This window comes from Cannabis sativa, chromosome 2 (assembly GCF_029168945.1).
Source record: "Cannabis sativa cultivar Pink pepper isolate KNU-18-1 chromosome 2, ASM2916894v1, whole genome shotgun sequence".
Classification (NCBI taxonomy): domain Eukaryota; kingdom Viridiplantae; phylum Streptophyta; class Magnoliopsida; order Rosales; family Cannabaceae; genus Cannabis; species Cannabis sativa.
Genome location: NC_083602.1, coordinates 90815868 through 90843350, shown reverse-complemented (window position 1 = coordinate 90843350; position 27483 = coordinate 90815868). Strand labels below are relative to the sequence as shown.

Here is a 27483-nt window from a genome sequence, read left to right as displayed (position 1 = left end):
ATGTTGTGCTTACGAGTTATAATGATGCTCTTAGGAATATTAATTAGTTCAATAATTCCATATCTGTAAGAGTGAGCTGAAAAACACTGCACATGAGCTTTTCTTGCTATTGCACATTTTGCTAAAAGAAAACGACAATGTTGATGAGACAACAATCCAAACATATATATTACATAACAACATATAAAACATAAAAATTTAAAACAGACACTAATTTAAGAATTAAAACACAACACAATTCGAATATTACACTTTATATTTTAAATATTAATAATTGAATAAACAGACATTGATGATTGGCAGTGACAACACATCCTCCAAATCTTGATATGATATTCTCCCACTTTAATTCATATTTAGTCAATCTGCATTCATAGTAATGCCAATACGAAAATGCATGAGCAAATAAGTACTCAGTACATATATATATATATTCACTTCTACTCATTATTAAGGGTTGCATTTTATTGATAATTAAAAATTCAATTACACAATAATAAATAAGAGGGAAAAAATAACATTAATTGTGTAAAAATAGATTCAAAATCATTCATAAAAACTATACATTTCATAGCTAAAAAATAATAACATAATTAGACATTACACATGTCAAATTATGGTTGTTTATATATAATTTAATCAGTCATAAAAAATAGAGATATATGACATACTGTATGAATATCATTTTTTACAAAATATAATGAAAGTAATTATAAACTAAAAATAAAGAACTAATAACTAATGGATAACATCCCAAAAGGGGTATTTTAGTAAAAATCTATATATATAATATAAAAGAAAACATAAAATAAGTTTAGGTGGAATCTTAAATTTTTTTTATTCTATTTTTAAAATTTTGTAAAGTTTTTCTATTTTATTTAGAAAATAACTACAAAAATATATGAACTAAATATCCCACATTGTTTATAAATGATGTAGGCATCATCTATGTAGCTTATAAATATTATTCTTTTTATGTCATATTAATTCATTCAAAATTATTTTTGTTTATGGGTGGTTGATTAATTTCTTACTCTATAAATTTTTATTATTTTATTTTTAAAATTTTTAAATTTTTTATCTTTCATCTAATATATATTTTATTATTTATATTTTTAAAAGTAATTATTTAATAAATATTTGTTTTATACGTTTTTTTATATTTGATGTAATATATAATAATAATATACAATTTAAGTTAATTTCATTTTAAAATTTTATATATATAATTCTATATTTTTATTAGCCCAAAAAAATTCTAACTAAATTATTTTAAATGAAATTAAACATTATTGTTTTTCTCAATATATAAAGAAAAATATAAATCAAATGAGATCTTATGAACATTTTCTTACTATTTATCTATTAATATTCTATCTATTTTATAATATTTCTTCTAAGTAATATATATATATATTTTGTAATAGTTTCACATTGTTGACAAACTATGTGAGTATTATACTTATTAACTACAAGTAAACATAATATATATATAGAAAAATTCTACAATGCACACCCTTAAAATGGATATATTGATGCACCCCTATTTGTTTTAGCATCCGAAATAATTTTTTGGTCAAATTTTTTCTCATAGTCATGTACGTTATAGTTATTTAAGACAACCTGCAAAATTTTAAGAAATTCAGAAAAGTTTAACACGCCGAAAACTACGTTCAAACAGTGTGTTGCACGCGTGACTATTTTATTTTATACGCGTGTAAAATAGACTGTTTGAACATTATTTTCTATATTGTAAATTATTCCGAATTTTTTAAAATTTTGTAGGATATCTTAAATAGATATAACGTACATGAATATGAAAAAAAATTAGACTAAAAAAATTCTTCTAGATGCCGAAACAAGTTAAGGGTGCATCAATACATCCATTTTAAGGGAGTGCATTGTAGAATCACCCTGTATTATATTTCATTAAAAAATACTATATTTCTTCATTCACATCAATTTGTCCAAAAATTAACATTGTTTCTCTTTGTAGAGGCAATTGAATACCTATTTATATATAAATATATATTCAATTGATCAACTTTATATAAATATCTAAAAATTAATTTTTTTTCTATAGATTTGATTATTTTTATTTCATAATTATTTTGAATATGTATTTTAATTAGTTATATACATTTTAATTGAGTTTAAAAAATGTAGCACTAGGAAAGAGAAGAGACAAAAATATTCATCAATTAAAATAATAATATTAGTCTAACTTAAAAAATTGATACAAACAATTAATATTATAAATAATAATAGTAATAAAAAAAGATAACAAATCATGATTCATTAATTTAATGAATTGTTGTAACAAAAAATTGATAAATAATATTTTATAATATCTACCTCTCATTCAATAAAAACGTTAAAAATTTACAATGTTTAAATTATTAATACTTAATTAATATTGTTATATAAATAAAAAAAACTATAAAAAATATTTAATTTAAATATATATGAACAAAAAATTAAGTTTTGCTATAAATGAATAAATAAAAAAATTTTGATAATTTTTTTAATTACAGAAAAATTTATACCATTATAACTTATGATTCATTTAAAAGAATTATTTTTCTAATAGCTTTTAATTATTATAAATAACTTTATTCGAAATGTGCTTTTATTTTTATTGTGTTATGATTAATATTTGTGCTAATCACAAATAAAAGAAATTTTACATAAATATATTATATAATTTAATATTATTCTTAAATAAATATAAAATAGTATTAGACTGAATTGAGATTTTATTCGTAACTAAAAATTAATTTTTTTAATGTAAAATTTTAAAAAAAAATTATTAAAACCGCGCGAAGTGCAAATCTATTCCCTAGTTAATAATATAACTAAGAATATTTTAATTGCTTAATGTTAGGCTATATTTAGCCTATGTTTCGGGTCTGAAAAGTAAGTATTTTCTCGTTTATTGGTGTATTTTAGAACGGTTTTACGCTTGATTTTCATTGTTTCAGATCCTTATTTGAAAATAAATTCAAAAATTTAATTTTAATATATAATTAATCTTCATTAAAGTCTTATAAGGAAATAAATTATTAGTTAACTATATGTTATAAGTTAATTATTATTTATTTTTATTTAATTTCTAAATTAATCACAATCATTCAATAGTAATCTAATAGCTTAAAAAAAAATGTAATCATAATGGTTTCATATTTAATGAAACCATTGAAACCTCCTCCATAATTCAATTAGTCCCTACTAATAGATTTTACAAAAAAAAAATAACAATAGGTTTTTCAATTCTTTACAAAAACATAAAAGAAAATAATAAAATTATTGAGAAAAAATAGTTATATAAAAAAAAATGCTAAAAGAGCAAAAAAAAAAAAAAACATGTTAATTTGAGAATTTAAGTAAAGATAATAATGATAGAAAAAGAAAAAGAATGGAGTTAACAACAAAAGATAGATATTACCTTCATCACATTCGATGAATACACGTGATGGCACGTGGTTGACTTTGTGGAAATCGTCTCCTCCTTCCTCCATCCTTTCTTTGAATTTCTTAGGCATACAAGATATGACCATCTCATTGAGTGTAACAATGTTTGTTAGTTCATCTGGAACTCTCCTCAATTTCGTGCAAAAACGAATAGTCAAATAGGCAAGTGTAGGCAATGCACTCTCCTCCACTTTCCACTCTTTCAAGTTTTCCAGACAATACAGCCTCAGAGATTCAAGTCTAGGGAATCCTCCTCTTGAGCAAACCATCTCATCCCCTGTAAAACTACGTGGATCAATGGCAAGGACTCTTAATTTTGGTAGCTTTTCTAATGTTGGCATTGGATCATCCTCAAGTCTGAGATCAAACAACCTTAACTTGATGAGGTTTGGGGAGAATTGATTGACTTCTGGTAACCTTACTATAGACGACAACACTGAAAGCTTATAAATGTGAGGACAGCTTAATATCAAAGGAACAATATCTATCGTATCAATAACACTCCGATTTTTCACTTGTAACGAAAATAGACGAGTGAATGTGAGAGTTTGGGGATTGTGTAAGAATCTCTCAAAATTTCCATCCACATAAATTCCTAATTTCTTGAGACTCTCCAACTGTAGAAGATCACTCAGTAGAAGATCCTTGGTACCAATACCTACCAATGTTTGTAAATTTCTAGACTTAGTTGACCTCAAGAAATTACCAAATTTTATGACCCTACCAGAAAAATGTAGATGCCTCAGTTGCTCCAACTTGCACATTGAACTTGGTATTATGATATTATCCTCGGTCGATACTCTCAAAGTCTGCAGGCATCTTAAATTCCCAAAAGAAGATGGAATCTTTTTTATTTCCCAATCAGGAATACTTAATAACCTTAGATGGATCAGATTCCCAATTTCTTTAGGCAAATTCAAAGTAGATATGTCATATTGATGAACAATAATCAAAACTCTAAGCTTCAAGAAGTGATTGCATGCATGTCTCAATACTCTTTTTCTATACTCAATTTTTCCACCATATAGAGCAAGGCACCTGAGAGAGCCATCTTTGTTTCTAAACATATGAATAAAATCACTACCATCAATATCTCCATTATCATAGATGGAAACTCTTCGTACCTTTGTTTCTATTGGCTCTTGCCTTTTATTCTGCCAATCAGTAAAATGTAGAAAGTTTTCTTCTTGGGCTTTAGACACACACAAGTCTCTCATGAGATCATGAATGCAAAATGATTTTATCCTTCCTTCTGTTGAACTCATTTCTTTGACCTGAATCATACTCCTCTCCACCAACTCACACAACCAATCATATGCCACTTCCTCCAAAGTTTCCACAGACCCTCTTCTTCGCGATATAAAACCTTCTGCTATGAGCACAAGACATAACACTTTTGCACTTATTAGGACATCTTCAGCGTAACGAGCCAAGTACAGAAAACAAGGCTTCAAGTGACGTGGTAACTCGCTGTAACTCAAACCCAAGACCCCTGAAACACCACGGTAATTTGAGTGAACATCATGTTGTTGATCACCTTGACCTATGCAGAGAATTACATTTGCTTTCATCAACTCCCAGTCATGTATGGTGTGTTTCTTAGATAGAAGACCAGCGAGCACAATGATGGCTAATGGCAGACCAGAGCACTTTTTAAGCATCTCTACCGCTAATTCTTTCTTCCTTTCTTCATCATCATTTGAATCTAAATTTGTCCATTGAAAATACACAAAAAGACTTATGATTTAGCTTTTAAGTATGAGGCTTACAAAATAATATTACTGGATTGTCATCATGTCAAAACCTATGCGTAAAATTAAATTAAATGGAGCTCTGCCACTTAGATCCTATCACACTAATGTCAGTATAATATGTATATCTGCTTAACAAACTAGGAAAATATACAAAGTGAATGTATTGACATGTATAAATATAAACGGTAGAAAAGATAAATAAAAAAAAAGAAGAATATTAAAAAGAATGAAGTAGTAGTCTGTATATTACCTGATGGATCTGTTCCAATAGAATAGCACTTATTCTGAAATAGCTCCCAACTCTCCTTGTCATTGAGCAAATGAGGTTCATGGATGAAACCATGTGGATCGGCGTGCAAAGCAACAACCTTATTCCGAGTAGTGAGTAAGATCTTGCTATGTAATGTGTCTCCTTGAGTAGTAATAGGGAATGCATGCTTTAGAAGATCCCAGGTTTCAGTGGTCCATATATCATCAAGGACTACCAAACATTTTTTCTGTTTCTGAAAGTTGTAAAGCTCCTTGGCTAATTCATCATCCCTCATCATTTTGATTTCTTCTCTTCTTTCTTTGGTGGGAGAAGTGAAAGCGAAGTAAATTGCTTCGAAGACATTGCGTGTATTACATTGCTGAGATATTGAGGCCCAAGCATAACAATCAAAGTGTTCCCTTACATCAGGATGCTGATAGACCTTTCTTGCAAGAGTAGTTTTGCCCAAACCACCCATCCCACATACAGAGATCACCTTATGCTTACGAGAATTCTCTTTTTCAGTCAAAAGAGTTACCAACTCTTCTATATCTTTTCCAAATCCAACAATATTATTGTCTTCAACATAAGAATAAGCTTGCCTCAACTGTCTTTGCTGTTGGACATAGCTGCTTGAAGAAGCTTCAGCTGCATTGTGTATCGATCTGTGTACTCCAAGTGCATCTAACTGTGAAGTCCAAGTATCAATGTTGGATGAGATCCTCTCAATCTCTGATCCAACTTTGTGGACATCAATTCCTTTTCTGAAGATGCAAATACACCTCTTTAGTAAGCCTTCATTTCTCTTCAAAGTCACCTTGAGGACATAAGTTTCAATAACATCCTCCAAGTCAAGAGAATTTTCTCTGATTTGGACAACCAAAAGGCGAACTCTCTCATCACCATTTCTTACGCAAGCATCAGCATCTTTTAAGAAAGCACTCATACATTGAAGCTTGATTTGTGCATTCCCAACTTGCGCTTCAACTCCATGCAAGAATTGAGCTTCAGAAATCACCAAGTCTCCAAGCCTTTCAATCACAAATGAAACAATAGCATCTGCCATTTGATGATTTTTCTCAGTAACTAAATTAGATTGAATTGAATTGTATGGTATGATATGATCTAAGAACATAACAGATCACTCATTTAAGCATTTCTATCACAAGTGGTGTTGTTGGTATTCAATAATGGGTGCTGATTTTGTTCTTTTCTGTGATTTTTTTTCTTATCCTTACAGTGATTTAGAGGTGGTCCTATTCGTATATGTGTGGAGTAGCTAAAAGGCATTAAGCATTATTGGTAGGCCCACCATAATAAGTCACTTCCAAGGAGTAACCCATCTTTAATTGGTTGACTTGACTCTCCTTATTACTCTCTTAAGTCACATTTCTAACTGTGGCTGTGGCTCATGTGGTTCTAATTGTATCTGCAAGCTCAAAGATGAGAAATCTTAATCTTGTAAATGCCAAATCGGGTTGTGTTTAGTTGATTCAACTGACGAGTTCATTTTGCTATTGTTTGATATTGTTTTCACATTGAGGACAAACTAATAATTAAACTATATTTTTAAACAAGTTGTCAACTAGTCATTTGTCCTTTGATGGAAGAAAAGTAGCCTACATTACCATATGCATATTCAACAATGCCTGCTTTGTATTATATATATTGTTTTATGGCACATATCACACAAATCAATTAAAAAATTTCCAAAAAAAAATTGTGGCATTATTACAGAAATTTCTTCTTTCCCACCAGAAACTAAATGGTTCTCATTGAGGATTTGGATGAATATTTACATACATATAATAAATTCGTTAAACAACAATGTAAAAATACAAACAAAAAACGAACTCTTGAAAAAGGACATTTTTTTCTGAAAAACGAAAATTTTTATTAAAAACGACAATATTTTTTTTTGCTGGAAAAAACGACAATATTGTTGCATGAACAAAACCGACACGTTTCTTAATAAACGACAATATTGTTGCATGAAGAAAAACGACACTTTTCTTAATAAAGAAGAAAAACGACAATATTTCTTAAAACGACACTTCTGTTGATAAACGACAATATTGTTACATTAGGAAAACGACACTTTTATAAATACACGACAGTAATTTTTCATGCATTAAAACGACACTTTTCTTAATAAACGACAATATTGTTGCATGAAGAAAAAAGACACTTTTCTTAATAAAGAAGCAAAACGACATCTTTCATTGAAACGACAATATTCTTGATAAACGACAATATTGTTGCATGAAGTTAAATTTTTCTACTGAACTCGTAGGAGTAGTTTTTTTCCTATCTTTCTCTATTTCCTCTTCATTCAAGCAAAAGATTCTATGCAGTTGTTATAGTTTCAATTCTTCATATCATATAAACAACGCCAAGGAATACGATTCATGGGTTTGATTCCCAAATGGGATTCTAAAAAATCATGAAAAAACCATACTTTTTGTCGTCAAACTTCTCCCCAGACCAGTTGGCTTTGTGTTTGAATAAATGCCTCAAAGGAAAAGCTTTGAGACAAGGCAAGCAGATTCATGGGGTGTTGTTAGGAACTGGAATGAACATGAATTTGTTGTCTTTGAATTCAAAGCTTGTGGGTATGTATGCAAGTTGCGGAGAAATGAGGTATGCAAAGAATGTGTTTGACAAAATTCCTAAGCCAAATGTTTTTGCTTTGAATTGGTTGGTTTTTGCTTCTGCTTTTAATGGGAGTTATAAAGAAGCAATTGGGTATTTTTCTTTGATGAAAGAATTGGGGATTACTGGTAATAAGTTCTCTTTTTCGATTGTGCTTAAAGCTTGTGTTGGTTTGATGGAGTTGAATAAGGGAAGAGAAGTTCATTCTATGGTTTACAAAATGGGTTTTGAAAATGATGTTTCTGTTGGGAATGCTATGATTGATATGTATTGTAAATGTGGGAGTTTGTGTAATGCTCGTAATGTGTTTGATAAAATGATTGAAAGAGATGTTCCTTGTTGGACATCAATGATTTGTGGTTATTTCAATGGTGGGAAGAGTGAGCTTGCTCTTGATTTGTTTGAGGGGATGAAGTTGGAAGGATTGGAGCCGAATGAGTTCACTTGGAATGCAATGATTGTCGGGTTCGCTCGGTGTGGAGATATCCATAAAGTCACTGAGCTCTTTTCTAGTATGAGAAGAAGAAGAGGGCATGTTCCTGACTTGGTTACTTGGAATGCAATCATTTCAGGTTTTGTTCAAAGCCAACATGTCGGTGAAGCTTTAGAAATGTTCCGAAACATGATAGTGTCGGGGATTAAACCTAATCAAGTCACCATCACGGGATTACTCCCCGTGTGTGGATTGACGGGTTCAGTTCAAACAGGGCTGGAAATTCATGGATTGATTTACAGAATGGGAGTTGATATAAACACTTATGTCGGATGTGCTCTTGTTGACATGTACTCAAAATGTGGTGGCATCAAGAATGCTCGAAGTGTATTCGACAGTGTTCATAACAAAAATATTGCACTGTGGAATGTAATGATCGGTTGCTACGGGAAACACGGTATGGTTGATTTGTCATTAGAGCTTTTCGAGAGAATGGAAGAAGAAGGAATGCAAGTAAATGAAGTGACTTTGGTTTGTGTTCTGTCTGCGTGCGGTCATAGCGGTTTAGTTGAAAAGGGTTTAGAGATTTTCAGCTCAATGAAAGCGAGATATGGTGTCGAGGCGAGTAAAGAGCATTATGCTTGCGTCGTTGATATGTTGTGCCGGTCAGGGAAGATGGAAGAAGCTTATGAAATTGTTAAGGGAATGCCAATGGTTATAACAGAGTCAATTGCTATAGCTTTATTTAGTGGTTGTAAAATCCATGGAAGAAGAGATTTGGCTAAAGTAATGGCTGAAGATCTGTTGAAATTAGAGTTGAAAAGACCTGGAGCTTTTGTAACCTTATCGAATATTTATGCTGCTCATGGAGAGTGGGAAGAGGTACAGAGTTTAAGAAAGGTTATGAAGGAGAAACATGTTCATAAAAGCCCTGGTTTTAGCTGGCTTGAGAAAAGAGATTGAGTTTCACCCCGGGGTTTTACTCGGGGTGATAACCACATTGACCAAGAACTGCTCGGTGATTCTACCGAGCGAAAATTCACCGAGCAGCATACATTTGATTTTATTGGAGAAGGTTAAGATTTCACCAGTTTTGTAAATTTGGATTGGAGCAATTCCAATATAATCAGAATTTTGATACTCACTGACAATGACAAGAACAACACATTTTAGCTTCTTAATCAAACTTTTGAGTTGAACTAGTTAATTTGATACCATTACTTTTTGTTTAACAGGTCAAAATAGATTAAAATGTTAGTCAATGCAAAGATTCAGGTGATGTTAAAATTGGTGTTTTTTTAACAAATATTCTTTAGTTATATTTTTTGATATTGACTATTGAGTTGGTGATTTTCACTTTGGTATCACATTGTTTTTCCTTAAAAAATTGATTGTAAGGTTGGGCTTGCACCTCGAGCCCACCTAGGTTTGGAGCCCAATTTTTTTTTAAAAAAAAATACCACATATTATTTTGATAAAGGACTTAATATTTTTTTCCTAAGGTCCAACCAAGGAAATTTATGCAAAATACTATGTTCGGTAAAAAATGTATACTTTTACGTTCAAATATATATTATATTTTTACGATTTTTTATAAAAATAATACAAGAATAACACGAAAACAACACGAAAACAACACGAAAGTAACAAAAAAATAATATCAAAACGACAAATACCAATACTACAACATAAAAATAATATAAGAAAACATCAGAAGATCTTATTTTTATAAATAAAATCTTAAAAACAATAAAAATGTTTGAAATTCTATATAGTGGTATTTTTGTAATCTTTTTGTTATTTTTGTGTATTTCTGAAATAATCCTTTTCTTTAATTCAATTCTTTTTTCTCAACCTCATAATTCTTTGATTCTGAAACCAGTTGAATAACCTTACAATAACTGAAAATTTTGATTGGCTTTTCCAGATATGAAATGGGCAATTGGCATTGCATCAATCATAATGAATGAACTTTCCAATTTTGGAAAAAGGGTATTTTTTTCCCTTTAAGGAAAAGGTGACTCAGAAGATATTTCAATGAGTATTTATAGTTATTTTTGGATTGAATAACGTTTAAGCAAGTATTACCACTTATATTGATTAATTAATCTTATTGAATGATTAGCAAAACATATCACTAATTGGTGATTTGCTGACAAATGATGACATTGCATTGGTGAAAGGAAAATAAAGAAGATAAGGACATTTTGAAATTTCATGTGACTAATTTAAGATGGTTTGTAAATGGAATGATTTTATTCTTTGAATAAACAATAGCTTGTTTTAACTTCAATTCTTTTAAATAAATTAATTTTTTTTTATCTTCGATCGAACAATAATATTAAGCACGAGTCACAGAACCAGAAAGACATCCCAACCGTTACAGTACTATATATCTCGATAAATCTTTTTAATGATTCTCGATAATTGTATTATCAATTTTACGGTAATTGTATAGTTAATTAACATGGTTTAGAAATGGAATGATTTCATTCTTAGTACAAACAATATAGCTTATTTTAACTTCATTCTTTCAACTAATGTTATTTTTTTCTCTTAAATCGAACAACAGTCTCAAGCAGGGTCAGCATTATAATTTAGTAAGTCATAAAAAAAAATATTTTGACCTTTATTTAAAAAAAAAAAATATATGATATTTTTAAAATTATAAAAATAATATGTAATTCTAAAAGAAGACAAATTTTTTGGGCTCCTGAGCTAGGTGGGCCTTAAGCATAGGCCTAGTCCACCTATACCCAAAATCATGCATGATCTCAAGCAACTAAGAGAATCAAACAGACCTCCCAACCGTTATACTACTATCTCGGTAGATCTTTTAAACGATTTTTTCTCGATTCTCATATTCTAACCATTTAAAAAGAAGAAGCATGTATAAATTATAAACTTTCCAATAATTGCATAGCTAAATCTAATATTAAGATGGTTTTAGGCTCCAACTTCCTTTTGATTATTTTGTTTTGAAGAGATGGAGTGATGTGTAAGTAAGTACTAAATATTCTTTGATTAAATGTTTGAAATTTAATACACTCCAAAAAGACCATACCCTGCAAAAAACTATGTGGCTCCCTATGGACCACACCACCACACCATGTATTTCATTTTGTTTTCTTATGATACCCACAAAAATGTTGCCAAAAACAATATATTGATGGGTTCACAACACTAAAGAAAATAAAAATATATATATTTTAATTTATTTTTTTCAAAGAAAAAAAGAAAAAAATTGAGATTTTGGTTGTTACAAAGCATATCCTCTTGAAGAAAATAGAAGCATTGTGTACTAAAAACATTATTGAGTGTAGGCCATACATAAATAAATAATAAAAAAAAATCATTCAATATGGAAGTTGAGTATTATAATGGTTAATCTTAAATTTATGATAGTAATTTCATAAACCCAATTAAATTTTCTAGTTGCACTTTTTTTTTTCATTTTCATTAAAATATTAGTCTAAATTGTTCTGTGTCCTCCTAAACTATATGGCATAATCTTTATTGTTTTTAATAAATGTACTTTATACTTATATGGTGCATGGTAATAAGGATATATATTAAATGGTAATTACAAATTCTCTATTCCATTTTTTATAGTAAATTTTTAAGTTTGAAATCACATGTGTGAATATTTTTTTAATGATGGTATTTGTTGTATTTACAATATGATCCCTATAAATTTTTAAAAGATTCTTAATAGTTTACAGTACCGAAAATAAAATTTTTAATATTCCAATTTATTACTTGTGTTTAAAAAATTTTAAATTTATTTTTCAGCACTTTAAATTATTAGAAATTTTAAAAAAATTTAAGTGAATGATATTGTAACATAACAAACATAAACATAAAAAAAAAAGATTTTAAAAAAATTATTCAACCATGTATTTTTATATTCAAAAATTAACTATAAGATTGTAATAGAAGAATGATGGCAACACTCTATAATTTATTTTGAAAAAATAAAAATAAATAAATAAAATAACAAGAAAGTCAAAGATTTTATCTTTTAATATGTATCACCAACATGGTTTGAAGGGTAGTATTTTGACAAATTTGTGGACTAAAAACCACTGTCATAATCAGTTGGCTGTCATCCATTAACATCTCTTATTTCCTGCTTGTTTTATTTATTTATTTATTTTTAATTTTTAAACTTTTTTTTTAATTTTTACACTTTCCCATATATATTTCAGAATAACAGTTTATTTTTTAAATAATAAAATAAATATATATGGACAATAAATATTTGTAATGGTGTGAATTTTTGGATACATGCAATTTGATGGATCTGGTTTGTGAAAAATGTTCATTTTGTCTCAATTATAATTTACTGTAGCTTAAAAAAACACAATAAAAACTTTAATAATAAAGAAAACACAATAAAAACAAAAATAAAATAAAATAAAATTGATAGTACATGCCAGTGTTGATAACAGCTGATATGAATTAATGTGAAATTTTATTAAAACAGTCACTTATTTTATTTTTTTGGCAGAGACTGTATAATAATAAAATATATTAAATGACAAAGTTGAAGGGATTAAATCAATTAGGTCTATCTTATTTATTTTATATTTTTTTTCCTTGTATTTAACTTTAAATTCATGTGAATTATCATCCTATACAACCAATATTATTCAATTCATATTGGACCAAATTGTCAGTTTCATTTAATTTAAATTAAGTTGCTTCAAAAGAATAAGAATAAGATAACAATAGTAAATAGTAATATTATTAATAATAATAAATCTTGTTCTTTCTGGATATAAAATTTGCCAAAGAAAGTATAGCTTACTTAAGAAATATGTAGTTTTCTCAATTAAAAAAAAAAAAGAAAAGAAATATGTATTTTCAAAATTAAAATTTATTTTAATCTTAAATTGATTATTAATTATTAACTCTAGAAGCAATTAAGTTTTAATTAATATATATATATATATAGTTATTGTCCAACATAAGATATATCTTAAAAGTTATGAAGTAATTTTTCAGTAATAAAATTAGTTATTATATTAAAAAAAGTTACTGAATTAAATTTAAAACTAGACCTATTTATTATAAATTAAAATATTAAGATGTACTTCATAATTTTATAAATTATGTGAAAGTAAATATTAAATTTATCTATAATTAGTAAATTCTTATTAAGCATCAATATCAATTATTAAGTGAAAATAATATAAATTAAGAGTTATTAAGAGGCAAATTAAACTTATGTATATATATATAAAAAGTATATTTAACAAAATAATTTCTTATATATTATTAGAAAAAATAATTTTTTCAAATAAAGATTTGCAATATTTTATCGATAATACATAATCTTTTGGATATATGTATAATTTATATAGATTTTCTCTATCATATCATAGGCACACACATATATTGTAAATATTATGAATGATAAGAACATAATATGTATATATATATATGAAATTAATAATAAATATATAAAAACATATACATACATATATAATATATAGATATATAGATAAAAAGAAAAAAGAAAACAAAGGATTCTTGAAATTGTTTCAGTCAGATAAGTATATATATAAATATATATTTAGTGTATCATGACTTTGAAACAATTCAAGAACTTTAACAAAATACTTACATTGGGACATAGCATAGACTCATGCTTGAAGCTTGGGCAGAGACTCGTGCTGATAACGTGTTATAAAATAATATAAAATAATATAAAGTAGAAGAGAAGAAAGAAGATGAAGATGAAGAGAGAAAGAGAAAGTGAATGAGAATTTCTGAGTTGTTTATTCCAATGGGGTGAACCCCTATTTATACAAATACAAGAGTGAGATATTAAGAAACTAAGAAAAAGGGAAACTAAGGAAAAGAGGAATGTTGATTACAATTCATGGTAATAAATAAAAGATTTGGACATCCACATAATTATTAATATTTATAACACTCCCCCTTGGATGTCCATAATAGCTGCCTTATTAAAAATCTTGCTGAAAACTTGATCAAAGGAAAAAGAGTATAGTGTAAACTAACTCCCCCTCATTTAGGCATTTGTGGAGATCTTCTAATCGACGAATTTGGATCTTATCTGCCGTCTTCTCAAATGTTGATGTTGGTAATAACTTTGTGAATAAGTTTACAAGATTGACACTTAATTAAATATGTTGAACACCAATATGTATTTTCTTGAAGCGTATAAAGAAGAATTTCGTGAAATGTGTTCTAACTCTATCTCCTTCAATGTACCATCCTTTTAGTTGAGCGATGCAAGCAGTATTATCCATAGAGAATTGCTTGGGTTGATACTTCTTTATTGAGTGCAATCCATATGTTTCCCAAATATGCTATGTCAATGTTCTCACTCACACACATTCTCTACTTGCTTCATAAAATGCAAGTATGTTAACATGATTTATAGTTGCCTCGTTAAAAACCTTGCCAGAAAAACCCAGTGGGACAAAATCTGAGCTAGGGAAAAAGAGTACAATATATATTTCACATTCATAACTATTTGTAAGTTGCCTCGTTAAAAACCTTGCCAGGAAAACCCTTTGGGACAAAACCTGAACTAAGGGAAAAAGAGTGCAACATGAATATGTCTCCCCCTCATGCACATATGATCCATAATTCTTTTGGTGATAATATATCTCATAAGATTATTGTTATCACTTTTAAAATATCACCATATATGATCTTTGATCATATATTTTCTATAACTCTTCTAGAGTATGTATGGACATCTAAATTATAGATGGGGGGTTCGTGGAACATTAATCTTTATCCAACTAATTGTATCATTCATGTGTGTACACAACTTTGTTCATACGAAAATTTAAAATTTCAAGTAGATATGAACATAACACATTAATGGTACTACAAATTTTCATTTGTGACAATGATGGTACTCCAAGACCATATATTTATTCCATCTTGTTTTATGATCTTAATTTCCATATCAAATGATCATATATCTATAATTCTTAATACATATGAAGTACTTCAGGACTTCAATACTAATGAACAAACTTTATACATTTAATATTTCTCGATATACAAAAGAAATAAAAGTTTGTTTTGTAATTAATCAAAAACTCTTCAAGAGTCTATCACAACGTATAATTTACGTATTTATATTGCATAGACAACCATAGGTATTTTTCAAACAATAATTTACTTACATGTCTTTATTTCATACAAAGATCTTTGTCATATAGTGCGCGCGACTTAGAATTTATATCACTTAAGACATGTATTAAATTCTTCTAGAATTTTTAGATAAGGCTTATTTCAAATTCTCACTATATTAGGAGCTCCAAATAAATAACCTTTTGTTGCAACATTTATGTGACGCTTATAAATCCTCATAAAATATATTCCAGGCTATAATCAAATCATGATTATATTTTCTCAATATTTAAGCCTTACTTCAATCAATCTCATGTCTATGCAAACTTTGTACAACAATTCATTATGTACAAATACATATATGCAAATTTCTCATTAGAAATATTTATTTGCACACCCTACAGGTCTTACTTCACTTTATGTGAGTAAATTTGCCTGGATTGCGTCATAATATTTTGGCCAAAAATCAAAATTTATGTCGATGATTCTCGACAAATCTAATACCATGATCCTTGCTATCTCATGTTAGTTTATTGCATATGCAAACATTCAATATTTATTGTCGACAAAAATTTCAATAAATAATAATTTCCTCCCATATTGACATAACTTATAGAGATCTCTTTAAATTACATATTTTTCAAATATGTTTATCATTTATAGGTACCTATAACGAATCACTTCAGGGATTCAATTATGATGAAATGTGTTATGTCTAACTTCTCTTGGGAGTTTTTTCGAGTACCGTTTTCATCACGGTTATCATTTTAATACTTTATAACATTAAGGTATCTCCATGAGTACATCTAGATTTAACAACTTCAGGGCAAATCAAATGAACATTTATTAATAATTTCTACATTGTTCATTTACGCTTCAGGCGTTTTCAACTCATTCTATCTCAACTTTGAATAATATTGATTTGCAGTTGGTATATATCATTTTGAACTATATTGTTCTTATACTTTGTGCAAGGATCATTTTTCAAAATTTATCATCGATCCCAACTGCTTCTCTCCCCCTGATCGAGAGAATTTTAAGAAATTGTGATATCTAATAATATTAATACACCAGTAGGGATTTCAATATATCACAATGAATCAATATCTATTTAAACTCATATATATTATATGACATTGAACTTCAGGTTCAATAACTTCAGTTTCAAGTTCAATATTTATGAACTTAATTCATTTCTAAGAATGAGTCATACGTGTATAATTAGAAATACATAAATTTACACATTTTGTAAATGCATGATCATATAATCTTATCACATCGATAAGAAACTATGCAATAAAAATCTAACAATGGCTCAAGATTGTTAAGAAAATATATTTTAAATATTTTCTATGTGCAAATATATGCACATTCTTCTTTTGAGCCTTATAAATAACAATGAGAAGAATCTTCTGGTTCTTCAACAAAATTTAGTCAAATTTTTTGACAATTTATTGCATATGATTGATCATGTCAAAATAATTCAATTCATGAACTTCAGGTTCACTATAATTTGTATTTCAATGAAACTTTCAAAATGTAATGTAAATTCATTACAACATAATCATTACAAGTTTCATTTTTATATACACGAATAATATAATTATATTATTCTCCAAAACATATACACTCTTCAGGAATCACTATCATCAATTCAATGATGTGTATAATTTAAAAGATACATGACAACTTCATCATGTTATTGTAATGGTCAAATAGATATAACCATAATATATCATTCATTTTTCCTGGTATCTTTTTAACAAGTCGTCTAATTTATTAATAGACTATTCATCAGTCTAATTATCATGACTTGATATATTATATATTTAAATGTACAACCAGTACATATAATAAGTTATTTCTTATCACTTTTATAACTAGATAAAAGTTATACATCTAGGTACATACAAATATATTTTACTACTCCAAGTAGCAATTGTATGTAAGACTTCTTCAGGAAGCTTTTCAAATAATCATTTTGTGATTCTTTATCACTTTGATTATATTGGATCACTAACAAATGTTAGTAAGTTATATATTCACTTCTGGGAATATGCAAACTGAATTATATAGTAACTATATATATACATATCCTGTACTAACAATAGTTTGAAACTATTGATTTCAAGAAATAATAAAATATGTATATATTAATTTGCTTTTGGCATTGCCAATATATGTGAAATCTATATTCTTTGAAATAGAATTTCATGTCTATTCATTCTCTTTAGGGAATGATATTTAAATATTCTAAATGTACAATAAATTTGTACAATTCACATTCTATTCAATAATCAAGTATACTTTTATCTTGATTATAAGTATGTCCGTACTACAGGTACGCGACCACTATTATTCAATTCCACACATGATATATAAATTTCATGCACTTTGATTATGTGTGGTATCTCATCTTTTAGTTGTTTCCACTTTTTTCTGGAAATATTTGAGTAGTAAATAATGTCATTGATTATTTAAAATCATTACATACACTTCGGGGAATGACGTTGAACAAGTAGAACATTATTATAAATTTCTTAAAAATTTATTACTTGTTCATCCATAAAAAATATAAGAAATTACTCAACAATTTCTTTTACGATATTTCAAAGAATATAAGAATGCAATTTTTGCATAGTCTCCAAGATGTATGCAAAATTTAATCTTTAATATATGTCAGATTCAATAATTTGCAACATTGCAAGTAATAACAATGTATAATAACATGACTAATACGAGGAATCTTTAAAAGTGATTGACTTCAATTCGTATCATTCTCTGCAGGGAATGATGAACAATAAATACTGCCTCATGTATTTAAATAACATTAGTCATGCTCATTGTTATTCTTATACTTTGATGTTTCAATGCAATTTTCTTAATATTCTTTTTGGATATTCAAAACCCACTATAAAATTGCATCAATAATAATCATTTTTAATGATTCTTTAGTTGTATTCACATAGATACAATCATTTTTTTTTTGACAAATATAAAACATTTACTTCAGGAAATGTTTGTCAAAATCTATATCGATATTAGATTACTTTTCATTATCCTCAAAGAATACAAGAACATATATATAAATATGTATTCATCTCTTTCATTATATATCTATCAACTATATAATGAATATTACGTTTGCATAATCTTCAGGATATATGCAAGATTTTATTGAGGACGCATAATCATCATGATATATGCAATATTTTATCGATGATGCATAATCTTCAGGATATATGCAATATTTTATCGATGATGCATAATCTTCGGGATATATACAATTTTTTATCGATGATGCATAATCTTCAGGATATATGCAATATTTTATCGATGATGCATAATCTTTAAGATATATGCAATATTTTATCGATGATGCATAATCTTTAGGATATATGCAATATTTTATCGATAATACATAATCTTTTGGATATATGTATAATTTATATAGATTTTCTCTATCATATCATAGGCACACACATATATTGTAAATATTATGAATGATAAGAACATAATATATATATATATATATGAAATTAATAATAAATATATAAAAACATATACATACATATATAATATATAGATATATAGATAAAAAGAAAAAAGAAAACAAAGGATTCTTGAAATTGTTTCAGTCAGATAAGTATATATATAAATATATATTTAGTGTATCATGACTTTGAAACAATTCAAGAACTTTAACAAAATACTTACATTGGGACATAGCATAGACTCATGCTTGAAGCTTGGGCAGAGACTCGTGCTGATAACGTGTTATAAAATAATATAAAATAATATAAAGTAGAAGAGAAGAAAGAAGATGAAGAGAGAAAGAGAAAGTGAATGAGAATTTCTGAGTTGTTTATTCCAATGGGGTGAACCCCTATTTATACAAATACAAGAGTGAGATATTAAGAAACTAAGAAAAAGGGAAACTAAGGAAAAGAGGAATGTTGATTACAATTCATGGTAATAAATAAAAGATTTGGACATCCACATAATTATTAATATTTATAACAATGAAGTAATTTTTCAGTAATAAAATTAGTTATTATATTAAAAAAAGTTACTGAATTAAATTTAAAACTAGACCTATTTATTATAAATTAAAATATTAAGATGTACTTCATAATTTTATAAATTATGTGAAAGTAAATATTAAATTTATCTATAATTAGTAAATTCTTATTAAGCATCAATATCAATTATTAAGTGAAAATAATATAAATTAAGAGTTATTAAGAGGCAAATTAAACTTATGTATATATATATAAAAAGTATATTTAACAAAATAATTTCTTATATATTATTAGAAAAAATAATTTTTTCAAATAAAGATTTGCAACTTAACTTTTTAGAGGCACTATCTACTTTTTTTTTTTTTTAAGAGAAAGTATTCTATTTACAACAATAGTACAAATAGGAACAAGAATATCTGTCTACCAAATAAAATTAGTATCTGAACATATTTAGCAAGTTCATGAGCTACAAAATTTGCAGTTCACCAACATACTTGAAGGAAACATTAGAGATAAAAGACAATTGAAAACAAATATCACTAAGTAAATCAAAGAAGCAACTATATATGGTAGTGATGAGAATGTTGAACACCTTGAATTTTCTTTTATAAAATCCTAAAATGATATTGTTCATAGCCATTATTCTTCAATCTCAAAGTGAATAGAAGGCTCTTAAAAGGGAAAAAGAATACACAATTATAAATTATACATATAATATCTCAATTATAATTGTGTTAACAATAAATCTTTTAGGAATAATACCTTAAATAAAATAATAAAATTATAAATTAACACAATCATCTATATTTATTCCTTATAAGCTTATGAAATTAACACAATCATCTATATTTATTCCTTATAAGCTTAATTGAAAAATTAAAAATATATATGCTAAATAAGATAATAAATCATCATTTTCGTTATTTAATATAATAATTGCACAAACTTAATTATAAAACAATTATATTCTTAAAATAGTACATTATTAAAATTACTCCCAATCAAAATATACCATGCAATTAATACACCAAATTTTTTTGCACATTTAATTAATTTCTAAATAAGATATAATATACCAAAAATATATATTTAATCAAGATTAAAAAAAAAAGAAGCTAAAAATATAATTTATTATCTCAATTAACATAAAAATTAAGAAAATCATAAAATTCTTAAAACTTATTAAAAAAATAATTTTAAATTTACCATTTGGAAACGACATGTTATTTTCCTTTCATCATCAAACTCCATTGAAGCTATTCAAATTCGTTTTCCTAAAATTAGACCAAGCAACCTAAACCTAAACCCGGTTGGAAAGTGCATTTTTTACATCCAAGAACATGTTTCAAGCCTAGATGAGACTGAAATAAATACACAAAAAATGCAATTTTAGGAGAATTACAAACATTATAGTAGAGAGTATCACTTTTCTCTAGTATAACATCAATATTTTCAGCATTTGAAGAAGTTGTAATACAATTTTTTCATTTAAGATACATAATTTATAGTAAAAAACTATTGGTGTAATTAAATATTTAAATATTATTTTTAACATAATAAATTATTCGAATTTTATTTGAAAACAAAGGAAAAGTGTGCTACAATTACAATATATTAAAATTTGAGTTAGAATAAGTCCTACCCATTGGAGTAAAAAAAGTCACATTTCCATTAAATAATACATTTGAATTGTGTTTGGTTATAGTGAAAAGTGAGTAAAGTATAGTCAAAACTCAAAAGCCTTTTTGGCTCATGTCATTGATGGAATGACAAGACAAAATACTAAGCTAAAATAAGCACATAAGTATTGGTATTTGGTACCTTGAATATTTATAAGTACCATTTATTTACAATGTCTTACAAATCACACTACTCACATATGTGTTGAGATCTCATATTAAATTCATTCAACTTTATTCTAAATAATAATTTTTTATCTTTTTATTTTTTTTGAGTCCTCAACTTCTTCAAACTCTATTCAAACTTATTAATCCTTTATTTTTGAAAATGACCAAAATACCCTTCTTTTTGTTTACACATAGAAAGAAAAACCCCACTCAACCACAGTTTTTAACAGAGTCGCAGACTACAGAGAGAAGAGAAGCCTAATCAACAAAAATATCTCCATTTCAGACCTCTCTCTCATTCATGGTACTCTTTTACTCCTAACCCTTGTTCATTTTTTCACTCTTTAATGCTTCTGAATCTCAAAGTTTGTTTCTTGATCTAAGGCATTCATTCTAACTTTTCCTCTTTAGATCATAGATTTCCCCACCATTAAAAAAAGCTTCAATCTTTTTTCATCTTCTCAGTTTTCTCTCTTCAAATCTACTAAAACCCCACATGGGTATTGCTCTTTTCTCAGTTTTATAGTAAGTCTATAATGGGTTTTATGCACTCAAGGCTTATTGCTTAGAAAAAGAAAAGGTCAGTAATCACTATCACTCTTTCTCTTTCTCATATATGTAATATTCTCTTGTCTTTGAGTTTTTGATTGAAACATGTGTTTTCATGTCTTTGTGTTTTTGTTTATTGTGGATTTTGGAGGTTGAAGTTAATTGGGAAAGTTCTTATTGTTTTGTTTAGTTCTATTGAGTTCATGCATTACTTGAATCTGTTTTCTTCTTATCTTAATTGATCTTGCTTGTATGGGATTTTTGAAAAGTTTGAGTCTTTAAGTATCGGATTAATGATATTTGGTTTTGAAGATAATTTGATTTTTTCTTATCCTTACCTTTTCAATGTTGAGATATTAGTTAATCCCAATTTCAGTTCTTTTTCCATGGTTTATTCAACTTAAATTTCATCTCTTTGATCAAACAAGGTTAAATTGTTTCATATTTTGATTGGGTTTTCAATCATGTAATGCAAATACTTGCTAAAACTGCAAAATTTTACCTTTTCTTAATATGATTTCTTAATTTGATTTAATTATGATTGGTATAGAAAGAAAGATAAGTTAAACCCATTAATATCATAACCTAATTAATCTATTCAAGAACATTGTAAATCAAATTAAAAGAAGGGGAACCCTAAATTCTTTTTTGGTATGTAAATAAACCACCCATTGAGTTTAAGAAAAAGGTTGTGAAACAAGAGGATAAGGCAAAGGGGTTTCTCATACTTTATTCTGAAGAAGACTTAAGTTTGATATAATAGTTAATAAGGATATTTTGATTGAAGAAGAAGAACAAACTCTCAATGATTAAGATGTTTCCTTAATTGATGTATGTAAGAGAAGACATGTTACACCCAAGTTTTGTATTCATAAACTTAGGAAGGGAGTGGATTTTATCCCGTGAGGATATCTATTTCGCGGTCTTCATAACCATTGGATTAAGATTGAGCTGATCTATCAATTGGAAGCCAAAGTACATCAAAGTGAGCTTAGAGTACATAAAACAATGCTTATAGTACATAACGAAATGCATTCGATTTTTTTAAGAAGTTTCTCTTTGAGTTTTGTGGATTGAGCATCTCTGATTTTTGCTGTTGTAAGTGAAATTTTGTACCTTAACATAGTGATAAGTATAAGTTTGTTTTTGGCTACTTTATGTTAAGGTAATGAAATGATTATTAGATTGAGATTTGATGGAAATGAATATTTAGTTATTGCCATCTTTGTTTACATGTTTTGATTTGTTTTTTTTTTTTGTTGTTGGGCAGAAAATTGCTTTTTTGTGTATGAATTATACTTTTGTGAAGTTTTAAGATTATGGGTAGAGGTAGAGGAAAAGGGAAGAGATTAACTGTGAGCAATCACGATGACACCGGAAGTGGTGAGGAAGAAAAGATACCGGCACAGAAGAGAAGAGGAAGACCTCAAAAACCATTGAAGGACGAGATCGATGAAGAAGAAATTGAGAAAACAGAAGAGGAAGATAGTGAGAATGCAAAAGCTGTTATAACAACAACAACAACAACAACAACTAAAGAGGCGAAAAGTCCAACTGCAGCAGAGAATGGAAAGAAGAGAAAACGATATTCGCAGGTAAAAGAGAAATCATCAGATTCGGTTAAGGAAGAAAATGGTAATGGAACAAGATCAAGCACTGATGACTCAACTAAGTCTAATGGATTTCGACATAATGGGAGTAGGCGAAAAAACAAGCCCCGTCGAGCTGCTGAAGCTGGTGTTGAATGCAAGTGAGAGTGAGACTAGTACTAGTAGTTCACATGATATATTGCCATAGAAACTGAGGCAGAGTACACCTCTAGTTTCTAGTTTGCAGGTTTTTTGTTCCTTCCTACACCTTTTTTGGTAATGCCCATGTCATTAATTTCTTTCTTATTTAATTTGAAATATTTGGAATTCATTATGTTGGTTGTAGTTTTTTCTTATTATGATATATAATGATATTTAAATTCTTGACTAGTTAATTTATTATACTCTGTATAATCAGCAAAGACATTACTTAAGATGGTTTTTCTCTTCTTTGATTGAAATTACTAATACAACATATAGCTTATCAAGTAATACATGAATATTTTAGGTGGCCACATCACTTTTGTTTACAGTGTAAAATAAAATAAGCACTTATGTAAGTGATTATTTGATACATTAAATCACTATAATTATAATGTAAGTTAATTAGGATTTTTGTCTTCTGAATTTTGATATGCACTAAATAATGTTCTTTGAACTTTTAAGGTTGTTAAAAAATTTTCTTTGAACTATTGCGGTTATTGTATTTAAGAATTTTTATTCAATTTTAGTAAGTAATGTCTAACATGAATAAAAGTTCAAAGAACATAATTTACTATATGTCAAAGTTCGAAGGATATGATTTGGTAGATATTAAAGTTTAGGAATTATAATTTAATACATAAATAATTACTAAATTAGTAAATTTTAATGAAATTAGATAAAAGTCTCTAAATTTAAAAATCTTAATATATCAAGAAAAAATTTTAACAGTCAAAAAAATTTAAGGAATATAATTTGGTATATGTCAAAATTTAGAGGATAAAAATTTTAATTAGCTCATAATGTATATTGTCGTGTATATATACCGAATAAAAATTATCCCTATACTTCTATATGAATAAAAGTGACCTTCTCACCTAAAAAATTTGGAATACATTAAAATGTGAATCTTTTTTAGTAAGATAAGGGTGTTGTTGTTTAAAGGTAAATAGTAGATATAGAATAGGGAAGTTGAAGTTTTGAGTTGCTTTAAAATGAAGCTTGTGAACCACATAACATAGCATAGCAGAGCACGTTACACTCTAGGGTCTTTGTGTTTGACTTGGACTTACCATAATATAAGCACTTTAAAGTCACAATTCTCTTTTATTTATAAATATATATAGTTTTGAAAAATTCTACAATGTCCTTTGTTGACCCATGTACCATGAAAATAAAAATTAGAAATGAATGTAATATATTTTTTGTTTTCTTGAAGGAGTGGAATAAAATTTAACACTTACACACAAAATTCATAAAAATACATAATTTTTTTATCAATCATTGGAATGATTTTTTCCTTTTTTTTTTTAAAGGAATGTTTATATTAGAATGAAATCGAAATTTGATTCATTTTTTAACTTATTAATGATAGTTTTATAGTGATTTGATTAATTTAATTACTAATGGAGCATTGTAAGTCAAACAAAATGTATTTTTGTCTATTGTAGATATAGTGAAAGTTTATGTACAATCCTCTTTTTTTAATGTAATATTTTCTTTTTTAATCTTTCAAATTTTCATTAAGGTTTTTAGTTTTTTAAGTTTAGGAAAATTATTACTGCATGTGGATAATCTTAAATCTTTTTTAAATGATAAGTTCCAAATATTTCCATCAATACAATAGATTATATTAATAATTTTTTAAAGCTTTTATTACGTCAACATATTATATTTGTGTGTTCAACTAAATAATAATATAATTTAATAATTAATAGTAATTTAACTAAATATATTTATATATAACCAAACACAATTATTTAAACAATCATATTATACACTTAATATAATGAGGAGAGTATTATTATTGGACACCACTTCATAATATCTTTTATAAGTAGTATTTTACATTATTTAATTAATGATATTTTCTAAAATTATTTTTTTAAATTATATGAAATTTAATATTTACGATATGACACTGAGTTGCAGAATTTTTATCGCGAGTCACATGGGATACTAAACAACGCTTATGCCAATATAATATAAGGCTAATTAAGACTTAATATAACGCTTATGTCCCTGAACTATTGAGATTGTTGGATTTAAGGACTTTTTTTTTTCCAATTTTAGTAAAAAAGTCTAACATGGATGAAAGTTTAGAAGACATAATTTAGTACATGTCAAAATTCAAGGGACATGATTTGGTAGATATCAAAGTTTGGGAGTATAATTTAATACATAAACAATCTTTGAAACAGTAAAACTGAATGAAATTCGACAAAAGTCTTTAAATCCAACAATCTCAATAATTCAAGAAGTATTTTTAATGATCTTAAAAGTTCATAGAGCATGATTTAGTACACGTCAAAGTTCAAGGGGTAAAAATACTAATTAGCCATAATATAATATCCAAAAATAGAAAACTTTGAGTTGTTGACCAGGTAAGTATATATGTATGATGATCATCTAATTTTAGGGTACGTGGCTAGGTTTATTAGGGTTTTATTATGCTTATCAAGTAGTGAGTTGAACTGGATCACACACAAAGATTAATTGGATGACACGTGTTACATATATGACAAAACAAATCTTATCTATCAAATTATATACCTTACCTTCTTACCTTCCTAGTTTTTTCAAATATATTATATATATAAAAAAATAACTATTAAGACTGCAGTTACGAGTCTTTGCATTGAATCAAAAGAACACTTGTTATTAAGTTACTTTACTATATACGTTACAATTATAAAGCTATATATATAGACACCTTTATAAGTTTCAAATTCCAACCAAAGATCTGAAACAAAAGCTAATTACAGTGATAGCTTTTTCCACTAAATTTTGTCTTTATTATTTTCATTATCATCTTAATGTTTATATATATTTATCTTGTAACGTACAAAATATAAAATGAGACAATTATGTTGATTTTAGTAAAATTTAGAATTTTATTTCACTTTCTTATTTAACAAATAGAGACAATTAATGTCGTGTTAATAAATATTATAAAAATTTTACTTTTAAAAATAAAAAATAAATAAGTTGTAATTAATTATAAAGATTCATGATTAAAAATATTAGTCAGTACAAAAATTATAATTTATTGTGACTAGAAAAAATATTTTTAGTTACAATAAATAAAATTAGTGACAACTTATATTTAAATATTATATTTTAAAAATGAACACAAATACATCGTATAAAGATGATGAACACAAAAAGTTTATACATATATATATTTTGAGTTTTAATATCATTAAGTTTTTGGAGTTCAAATACATTGAAAATATAGCTTCAAAATATGTCCAACTAGGAACAGAGTTAGAATTCAACTTTAGGACGACAAAAAGAAAAGAAATTAAAATTAGGATGACAAATTGTAAATTTTGAAGAAAATAAAAATTAATACAATAATAAAGAATTAATTTTTATTTTTTTAGAATTTTGGGGGACCATGGTCGCTCTTGTGTATAGGATGGCTCTGTTTCTGAGTCTAACATCTTGTATTTATAGACAAGTTATGTTAGTGTCTAATTAGGGTTTTCCAAAATGAAAACTCGCATAGTTTTCTGTTATAATATGATAATTCTAGATTTAGTAGGATTGTAATAGGCCTTTTAAAATATAATTGTATTGGCGAAATTATTGTA

At 27.1% G+C, this 27483-nt stretch overlaps 3 protein-coding genes across 5 annotated transcripts; 2 read left to right on the top strand and 1 right to left on the bottom strand.

Moving 5' to 3' along the window:
* Positions 1–77: 77 nt before the first annotated feature.
* LOC115718950 (putative disease resistance protein At1g50180) lies at positions 78–6722 on the bottom strand. Its single transcript, XM_061111026.1, has 3 exons — positions 5476–6722; positions 3446–5176; positions 78–365 (listed from the first exon to the last, which is right to left on the bottom strand). Exons 1-3 carry the CDS (start codon positions 6608–6610, stop codon positions 361–363), a joined length of 2871 nt encoding a protein of 956 aa, XP_060967009.1. The 5' UTR covers positions 6611–6722; the 3' UTR covers positions 78–360.
* Positions 6723–7764: 1042 nt separating this feature from the next.
* Positions 7765–9746, top strand: LOC115718655 (pentatricopeptide repeat-containing protein At5g59600). The gene has a single exon (XM_030647480.2). It carries the CDS (start codon positions 7919–7921, stop codon positions 9521–9523), a length of 1605 nt encoding a protein of 534 aa, XP_030503340.2. The 5' UTR covers positions 7765–7918; the 3' UTR covers positions 9524–9746.
* Positions 9747–21542: 11796 nt separating this feature from the next.
* LOC115719605 (uncharacterized) lies at positions 21543–24076 on the top strand. Of its 3 annotated transcripts, XM_030648703.2 has the most exons (3): positions 21572–21852; positions 22067–22128; positions 23368–24076. In XM_030648703.2, exon 3 carries the CDS (start codon positions 23417–23419, stop codon positions 23849–23851), a length of 435 nt encoding a protein of 144 aa, XP_030504563.1. In that variant the 5' UTR covers positions 21572–21852; positions 22067–22128; positions 23368–23416; the 3' UTR covers positions 23852–24076. The 3 variants fall into 3 exon arrangements, with proteins under 3 accessions (XP_060967005.1, XP_030504563.1, XP_030504564.1); XM_061111022.1 differs by having other exon boundaries at positions 21543–22128; XM_030648704.2 differs by lacking the exon at positions 22067–22128 and having other exon boundaries at positions 21712–21852.
* The last annotated feature ends 3407 nt before the right edge of the window (positions 24077–27483 follow it).